Consider the following 9,219-nt stretch of genomic DNA (forward strand, 5'->3'; position numbering starts at 1 on the left):
GCTGTGGGGTTTCTCATTGGCTGAGCTGTGGCGTTTCTCATTGGCTGGGCCGTTGCCAGGTGGGAGAGAAATCTCCCTTCCTAGCAAAGTAGCTGCACTTCCAGTGGAGATGCAATCCCTGTGTCTTCCTGTTTGGTGTAAGTGACCATGTGTGATGGGGGGGAGAGCTCCCCTACAGGCCTTCCCGACTCCAGTTTAGTTTTCTTTTATTAACTTCCACTTGTGAGTGTTTATGCATGTTTGTGTGTGCACATGTGCATGTGTGTGCATGTTTGTGCATATTTGTGTGTGTGTGTGGGCGGCATGGCATGTTCTAGAGTCCCTGGGGGCGACTGGTTGGGTCACTTGGCCCCGCTGCAGCTATGTGAGCAGAGTTGGGGCTCTGAGTGAGGGCCCCTGGGGCCTGGTGAGTGACTGCGGGGTGCGGTGGATGGAGGGAGACAGGGATGATGGTCAGGTTTCCGGCTTGGACGACTGAGAGGCTTGTGATGTTGTTCACTGAGTCAGGACTGCTGGGCGGTGGGGGGGTGGTTAGGCCAAAGCTGAGCTGAGCTGAGCCCACTCCAGCTTGCAGCCTCTGAGACACATGTGCGCAGACATCCATACTGACATTTAGAGTCTGGGGGACGGAGCCCACACCTAACAGACAGGCAGAGGAAGGGCTGGCACAGACTAGAGGGCAGAAGAAGAATCTGGTAAGTGGGGAGGTGAGAGATGGAGCGGAGGAAGGGGCCAGCCACCAAATGCTGCAGAGTGAGCAGTGGATTGAGGCGACGCCGAAGAAGTCATCCCTGAGCTGGCGAGGAGGCGGTCTGAGACGGGATGGCAGTGGGTGAGGCCGCCATCAGCAGGGACAGCTGCTTGGGGGCACACATGCCTTCTGTCTATGAGCGGCGCTCCCACCCACCCACCTCCGCCCTTCCTGGCTTTCCTTCCTTCAAAGCTGCCCGGGAAGGGTTGGGAGGAAGAAAGCGCCCAGACTGGGCCTCCTGAATGGCGGCCCCAGGAGCCTTGGCACACATCGGATCCTCTCCTTTGAATCCCAGGCGGTTCTGGGGCTTAATTAATGAATAGCCCAAGGGCCCCCCTCTCCCTATTCAGGAAGGACACAGCACCATGGAGACTCCCCCAGATTCCTTAGGCAGGCACAGGCTAATGGGGCTGCCCCTCTGGGCTCTAACTGGCTCCCAGGATGTTAATGGAAGGTGCTGGCCAAAGGCCATTAGCTGGTGCCCAAGCAAAGGAACTCGGCCCTGTTCCTCCTGCCCATCACGCCTATTCTGAACCCAACAGCGGTGCTAAAAGCAACCAGGAATTTGCATTTGGACTTTTTTTCCATATTCCTCTGTGACTTTGAGGAATCTCATATTTGAAATCATCTTGGCAAGGACCTGGGGCTAACTCTGAGTTACCAGCCTTTAAGGAGGCCCATGGCTCCTTGATGTCTGTTGTCACCGACTCCTGAAGGCCCAACCAGCTCCTCTGCAAAGTGAACCATGTGAACCATGTGCCGAGACACACGGCGATGGGTGACGGGGTGTGAAGACGGGCTCGGGCAAATGTTGGAGCCAACCAACAAGTCACTGTGGCGGCTTCAAATTCCACCCGGGATAAGGGCCCGGGCCCGCAGCCTCATGCAAGCCAAGCCACGGATGCACCTTGTTCTGCGCAACAAAATACTGGAAAACAGTATTTTCCCAGAAATCAACTTAAAAAAAAATCATTGGCATCTGTTTGATTCCTAAGTACATTAATCCTTCCCCTGCTCCTGAAACAAAAATTAGTAGACTGTGAGGAAATGCCCCCCACAGCCCACACGCACAGTTTCATTTCCTGATGCTCAAGTCCTCACTCATGAAAAGGAAAAGAAATCTGAAGAGGGACGGAGGTGTCAATAGGTGCATCGGAATTCACGTGTGGCTGTGTGGTCCCTTCCCTCCAGCTGTCTCGAAACTCCGGAGCCTGTGCTTGGACAAAGTGGAATGCCAGAAGCCCAGAACAGTGGGGTTTCTGCGGCAGAGCCACCACAGCGTTTGTGCGGCCTGAGCTGCAGCAGCTGTACCCCTGGAGGTAGTGAAAAGTGACGGGTGGACAGGGCAGTCAAGATGAATACCCTGGAAAACAACGTTTACTTACAAAGGCCGATAGTGAGTAGCACAGAGTGACAACCTCAGTCCTCGGACACGGTTCATGGATGAATTACGTGGAAGGCTGGAATAATCCTAAAGAAAAATGCCCAGGACGAGGGATCCACTCCTTCCTCTGCTGAGCCACCTGGTGGTTTCCCACTGCAACTTCCAGTCCTGACTTCTCTCCCTTTGAAGGATGCTCACCCGGCCAGGATCAGCTGCTAACAGGTCCTCGGGAACTTGGTGCGATGGAGCCTGAAGGAGCCAGCAGGACCCCAGCCCGCCTGTGTGTCAGCTCTCCACTCCTCAGAGCGTCTCTGGGCCACACAAGAGCACGGCTGCTTCCAAACAGAGGGCGCCTCTCAGTGAGCTTCGATGGTTATGCGAGAATTCACATTGCATTTGGCTCATGAAGGCCAGCGGGTTTCCTGCAGCAGGTAGTTATGACTCGGGACGAGGCAGAGCGCTCTGTGCTCATCCGGGTAGACTGAGCTCGCTTGGTCTACCTTTCCTAATGCCACTGGTCTTTTTGTCAGGCTGAGGGCTTTTGGTCTGTCTGAAGGGCCGAGAGCACGGCCCTCCCTTCCCTTGTCAGGAGACAAAAAAGAAACTCATCAGACAGGAGATGGCCAATGAGTGCCATCAGGACCACTCATTCATCTCCTTTACAGGCTCCCTCCTTAATGCACAGATGAATGAGCAAACCAGCCCCTGCTGCAGCAGGCTGCTGTGTCCGGTCAGCTGAGCACTAGTCCCGGGCACGCTGCCCATCGGGAGGCCTGGCGCACGGTGGTCTTGGCTGTCCTCCTCTCTGGGCCCTCTGCCCCTCCTCCCTGGTGGGGACGTCTCCCAGCCACGCACCTCTCTCTCCAGGATCACACTCCACACAGACACCCGCAGCAGAGGTCCCTGAAAACCACTGTCACCTGGTCCGCCCCACGCACATCCCCCTCACATCTGCCTAGGGCTTGGGCCCCAGCCTTTATGCCAGCGTCTCGGCAGCCTTCTCTCCTAGCCCCGTGGTCTCCCCGCCAGCACCTGCCCCCTCCTGCACTTCTCCGGAGCCCACGTCTGGTGTGCAGATTTGAACCAAGGGCTGCAGAGATCACCCGGAACCTTCAGAAAGGCGACAGAACAGTGTGGCCCTGCCTCCCGAGCCTGGGGTCTCTCCCCTGTGGTATGAACAGTATCCTCTGGAGGACTGATGGCCAGACCAGGCCAGCCCCCCTCGCGTCCCTGAAGGGCCCCTGGAGCTTGCCTGATAGCACCTCCCCTGGAGGGGTCAGTGGTGGCAGCAGCCCGGACCATTCCCCTGGCCAGGAGCACCCGCAGCTCACAAGCTCTGCTTCACAGAGGCCACTCCAGTGGTGCCGGGCCACCTGGTGTGCTGCCACCCACAGCTCAGCCCAGCTGGCCTGGAGGTTTCACAGTTCTCTTGGGGCTAGTTTAAGGGTATTTGGGATGGAGAAGGCATGTGCTCCATGGGAGCTAGACTACGCACAGCCTCTAAGAGCAGACGGTGCTGCTAGCGTGAAGTTTGAGGTGTGCGCAGGGGCAGCACTGAGCCCCGCACGCACTCGCCTTCCACCCAGGAGCGCATGACCTGTGCCTTTGGGGCCCTGACGCCGAGGTCGTGGCCCCTTTCTCCTGGATCACTTTTCCCTTCCCAGTCTCCCCGGGGACTTCAGTCGTGCCACCTCTTAAGGCCCCACTCACACCTGACCCCACCCATCCCTTGGCCTCACCCCGCACCCACTGGCGCTGCCCCCACCCTCCACTGCCTGACCCACAGCCGAGGAGTACAGGCAGACACATGCACGTGCAACTCTCAGGGCCTCTCAGCTCCGCCGCCGGCCAGGCCCCTCCAGCTCCAGGTACACGGGCCAGGTGGGAGGCACGCAGAGCCCTCTCCAGGCGGGCAGGGCGTCCCGGCGGGGTCTGGCTGTCCCCGGCTCTGTGACCCTGCGCCTCCCATGCTCCCCCTGCCCTCCAGCGCTTCCACCACCCCCACCCCGCTCCTGCCCCTCTGCTCCAGAGTAGTGCCTCCCAAGCCCTCTGGGGCCTCGTGGGTAGACGGGCTCCTGCAGACCTTTTGCTCAGAGCCCGCACCCAGGGAAGGATGGGTCTGGACGCCGCCAGGGTCAGCCCCAGCGGATGCGACAAGCAGGGGTCCACCACGGGTCAAGTTCGCAAGCAGTCCAGCGGAGAAGGAGAAAACTGACCTGGCAGCACACAGACCAAGAGGAGACCCAACCAGCCAGGCCCTGAAGACACAGAGCCCAAGTGGAGGATGGGGCGGGCTGGGGAGGCCCCTCCCACTCCCACGGTGGCACTGCAGAGCCGCTTCCTGCCATGGCCTCTCCAAGGAGGGTAGGAGTCTCTGGGAGGACATACAAGTCTGGGGGCACCTCCAGGAGGGTGAGCGTCAGCAGGGCCTGCCGCAGGGGTTTGGTGTTCTGGTGGGGACAGGTTGGGGAGTTCAGTCCCCGATCCCAGGGGCAGACTCTGTTCAGGCTGAGAAAGCGCTGCTCTCCAACAGCAGCTCTCCTGGGATGCCCGGCCTGTCTGGCCCTGGGCTCCATGGGGTCTGGGTGCCCCTGAAATGCCCCAGAGCCCGAGGCTCGCTGTCGCCCCAGCGAGGGCTGGTCTCACCACAGACACACGTCCAGGGTTGAGCCACTAGAAGGAACTCCGTGCCCAACACACAGGCCGCGGGCTCTGTCGGGCCCCACCCGCACTCCGCGGAGCTGTGCCTGCAGGGGCCAGGGCTGGGGACTGCCACCCTCTCCTCCCCGGGGGTCACTAAGGCTTGGGGACAGCCTGTCCCGCTGCCGTCTTCAGAAGCTAACTTGCTGCTGCTTCTCTCATCATGTAATTTGGTATTTTTTTAATGCTTAATCTACCCAATGACAAAATTCTACCAGACGCCTTCCCGGGACTGGCAGCTCTTGGGGACAGCACCCCGGGTGGGTAGGGAAGATGACAGAGGAAAGGCCTGTGTGGTGAGAGGCAGAGCGGGGAGCCTGGGGAACACTAACTCACTTTGGGACCCGGATGTCTTCAGCGACTCGCGAGCTTTTGCAGCGGCTGCATCCGTCCTGGGGGTGGGAGAAGCCGCCCTCCACTGCAGCCTGTCTCATCTCCCCCTCTGCAAAGGCCCGGCGCGGCATGTCTAGCCTGACCTACTGGGCTGAGATGGGAGCAAATTCTGCTTGGAGAAGCTGTGGCCAAGGACGAGGAGGGCAGTGGTGAGGTCAGCGCCAGCCCGGTACACAGCAGCTCTTCCCGGGTCAAGGCCAAAGGCAGGCCCGTAAGTTGCTATAAGAGAAGGTGTCTTTGCAGGGCTCCGGGCGACCCCCGCCCCAGTCTCTGGCAGCTGTGTCTGTCTGCACTGAGAACCCCCATGTGAACTGCAGTGGAGGGAAGGATGTGACACTGGCGCTTCCCAGAGATAAAATAAAGGCAAATGAACTAGAAGAACCAAAGAGAGAAGCTGACGAAGACGCTGTGGTGTTGAGTAGGCACTGCTCTTTTCCTAAAAGATAAATTACTTTCCATTGAGTTTGTATACCTGCTTCGCCCCAACCCCCCTACAGAGCATCACCACCAGGGCAGACCGGGGGCCTAGGGCGGCGGGGCGCTCTTCCTCGTGGGCAGAGATGGAGCCATGACAATCTCGTCTGAGTCGTCAGAGTGGACGTCATCTGGGGGTGGAGGCGCCATGGGCTGCAGCCCGGCGGGAGAGGACTCAGCTGAAAGGAACCAGAGAGGGTCGGTCACACCACTGCTCGGGGCTGGGGCCCGCCTCAGGGCGCCGGTTATGGACACCTTACACTTCACCTCTTTGCTGGCAGGTGAGCCCAAGGTCACAGTCAGAAGGAGTGAGGGACAGGACAGACCTTCAGAATCAACTTCACGCCACGCCAAAGCCACTCTCAGTATTTCCCAGGCAACCACCCCCCCAAGTCTCCCAGCTCAGCTGTTAGCATTCTGGTCATTTCCAAAAAGCATAACACCTGCAAAAGCACGGAGGAAGCTCAGGTCTGCGGCAGGAGTCCCCTGAGAGGCATCCTTGCAGCAGGTCCCGGCGGTCTGGGCCCCGGGCGAGTGTGCAGATGAGGCCGGCAGCCACCTGCGTGTGTAAGAGCCAGCTTCCTTGTGAGAACACGCCGGTGGAGGAGGCAGGGCAGTACCCAGTGACCCGCCCCCATTTACGCTCCTTTCTTCACACAAGTCTACGTTTCTCAAATCCTGTCATCTCTGCTGGGACGGGTGCCACCTACTGACCACCGACACCCTAAATGGCCACCTTGGATGGGGGCCGCGCTGTGGGGAAGGGCAGGGTCACCACCCAGCAGCCTGGCCCCCCCGGCCACAGGAGAGGGCCTTAGTTTTATTGCTTCAAAAAGATGAAAGTAAAAGAGGAACCAGTGGCTGATTTGAGATAAAATGGGAAGGAAATTACGACTCAGCCATGCTATAGAAACTGTAACTGTGTCAGCTTTTTTTCTGTAACTTCCAAGAAAACTAATATTAAAGTGGAAATGAGAAATTTTTAAAAATATCAGTTTTCCAGGTTATTTCAGTTTTCTTTTTCTTTAAAAACCCTTTCAAAATCAGATCAAACAAGGGTTTGACTGACACTTTTCACCCAGACCCGTTTCCCCGGGTAAATACAGCTGAAGGCCAGCCTGCGTCCTGCGACAACCCTCCTTAGACAGGAGGATGAAGCGGCTGCTTTAAAGGCACTGACGTGACCAGAAGAGAAAGGGCAGCTCAGACAAACACGCAGCCCTGATCAAAGCGTCTGAAGGGCACCAGACACGGGCTGGGGAAGCCCGCGGGAGATGGGTCTCTGGAGAAGAGTCTGAAGCTTTTGGGGAGCCCAAAGCTTCCAGCACGGCCCCTGGATTTTCAGGTTTTGCGCATCTGCACGTATTTCCTTAAAACCCCAGTGCTGCTCATCTTTGTTTGCTGAGCTTTACAGCTGGAGGTTTTGGAGAGAATATCAAAGTTCAAGGTTTGCTAGCTCTGACATGGCCAGAAAAAATGACTGAAGTGGATAGAACGCAGTTTAAATGTGGTGACTTCCAGGTGGGACGTGGTGTAAAACCCTTAGCTAGTGCAGGAGATTCTCTGAGACACAGGCCCCAGCAGGCCAGCCCCTGGACGGGCAGGGGTCTCCAGGCCCAGGGACTCAGCCTCGGGCCTGCCGTGAGCTGAGTGCTGGCTCTGCCCTGGCTGTGGCCCCGCCACGGCCTCCCACTCACCAGAGCAGGGCTGCGGGGCGGCCGGCTCCCCTGGCCCCCACGGCCTCGGCGCTTCGTCCTCAGCAGCTGGTCCCTCCGCGGTCTCCCCACCGCTCACTTCACTGTCTTCCTGACCTGCAATGACACGCACACTAGAAGCACTCAATCTGCAGAGGGACGGCCGCAGATACGGGCAGGGCTTGTCACGTCCGCCCTTCTTTCGACCCTAACATCTCTCGATTCAGAAAATCTGCTCCTTTTGTACTTCCTCCTTGATAGGAAGCACGTGCCCTGCGTGCGCCTGTCCCTCTCTGCTTCCATCTTCGTGAGCTAAGGACTCAGCAAAGGACACTTCTTCACTGGAAACTGCCATGTGAGCTAAGTGTGGCGACAGCATTGACCCTGCGTGCCACATTCGTAAATCCGACCTCAACACTGCTCTTCTCAGGCTAACGACAGTCTCAGCCCTCCGAACACGGCCTCTCGGCTGCTCCTTGGCATTCGGTGACAGTCAAAGCAAGCGGCCGTGGACAAAGCTTCCCAATTACGGCAGAAGGGAGAAAGGATCTGAAGTAGGGTCACAGAGTCATAGATTTGGGGACTGAAAGCAACTTTCGAGTTGTCTCGCCCAATTTTCCACCTCGCACATGAGGAGGCCCAGAGAACGGCAGGGCCCTGCCCGGGGCCCCACGTCAGGAGTCCGGCAGAGTGCGGACCAGGCCTCACAACTGGGGTGTGGCTCCCCTGCCAGGTCCAGGGGTTTCTCCACTGACTGCTTCTGGCCTTAATGAAGCAGAAAAGGAAATGCAAGGAAAGTTTTACTTAAAACCAAAAAACAGGAGAAACACTGGCCCAAGGGAGGGAAACCACCCAGCTCCAGCTAGAGCTGAGATTAAAAACCAAAGACACAGAAGCCACGAAGCTCCCGGGTGTGGCCTGCAGGTAACGGGAGACACGCTGATGCCCACACTGGACTGTCGGGCTCCAGGGAGTCCCCTGGGGCTTGTCCAGGGCCGAGAGGAACTGTGACAGGGAGGCTTGGCCAGGCGTCTCCCTGCTGAAGGCATGACTTAGTCTGCAGGTGGCCACAGGAGGGACGAGCCCCTATTAACGCTCAGAGGGCCAGCTGCCCCTTGCATCAAAATTCAAAAGGCAGTGAAATTACCGGGAGAAGCTGCAGGGCAGGGTGGAGAGGAGGGTTCGCGGGGTGCGGCCAAGGCAGACCTCCTCCTGGGGGGAGCGGCAGTGGCAGCTCTGTGGCTGGCAGCACTGGAAGAGAGAGGGAAACCAGCTGGCTCTGACTCGACTGGGGCCGACAGCGGCTCACGCATGTGCTGGAGGCAACTCCCCGAGAGATGTGAGCAGCAGGGCAGCCCGCACCGGCCAAGTGCAGGTCCTGATGGGCTGCAGGAGGGGGCCTCAGGCGTGGGCTGTCAGTCTCCCTGGGGCACCCGGCCTCAGACGCCCTCCTCTCCCCAGCTGTCTCTCAGGGCCCCATCCCCGGGGGATGTGGTCACCAGGCGGGCAGCTCTCCAGCTTCTGGCCAGGACTGACCACACCAGGGAGGGACCCCCGACCTATGCTGAGCCCCAGGCCCATCCCAGGTCACAGGGAATCAGGACCTGAGATTTTGACTCGGTCTGGCTCTCCTTTTGCAGGAGAAATTGCAGACTTAAAAGTGACAGTTGGCTGTGGTTTTCTGCCATGTAGGCTGAGAAACAGAGAGGTCTGTGGTGAGAGAGCAGAACGAGCCTAGTGGGGAGGGAGGGGAACGCCTGGGTCTCCAAGCAGCTGGCCCCTGTGCCGGCCCACACCTGGCGGGGAGCGGCCCTGCCCTGTGC

The 9,219-nt window shown here is 58.7% G+C and overlaps 1 protein-coding gene across 9 annotated transcripts in view; it reads right to left on the reverse strand.

The window, feature by feature from the left end:
• The window catches only part of IQCE (IQ motif containing E), a 56,350-nt gene that overhangs the window by 4,886 nt on the left and 42,245 nt on the right, over positions 1 to 9,219 (reverse strand). For 8 of the 9 annotated variants that reach the window (XM_046666591.1, XM_046666590.1, XM_046666593.1 and 5 more), the window contains 3 exons: positions 8,544 to 8,647; positions 7,400 to 7,513; positions 5,643 to 5,881 (listed from right to left, as the gene is read on the reverse strand). In XM_046666591.1, the coding sequence (XP_046522547.1) occupies positions 5,754 to 5,881; positions 7,400 to 7,513; positions 8,544 to 8,647 (346 nt within the window). In that variant the 3' untranslated portion in view covers positions 5,643 to 5,753. Of the gene's footprint in view, positions 1 to 5,642; positions 5,882 to 7,399; positions 7,514 to 8,543; positions 8,648 to 9,219 lie in introns of those variants that run through there. The other variant, XR_006889373.1, reaches the window with a different exon arrangement.

This window comes from Equus quagga, chromosome 7 (assembly GCF_021613505.1).
Source record: "Equus quagga isolate Etosha38 chromosome 7, UCLA_HA_Equagga_1.0, whole genome shotgun sequence".
Classification (NCBI taxonomy): domain Eukaryota; kingdom Metazoa; phylum Chordata; class Mammalia; order Perissodactyla; family Equidae; genus Equus; species Equus quagga.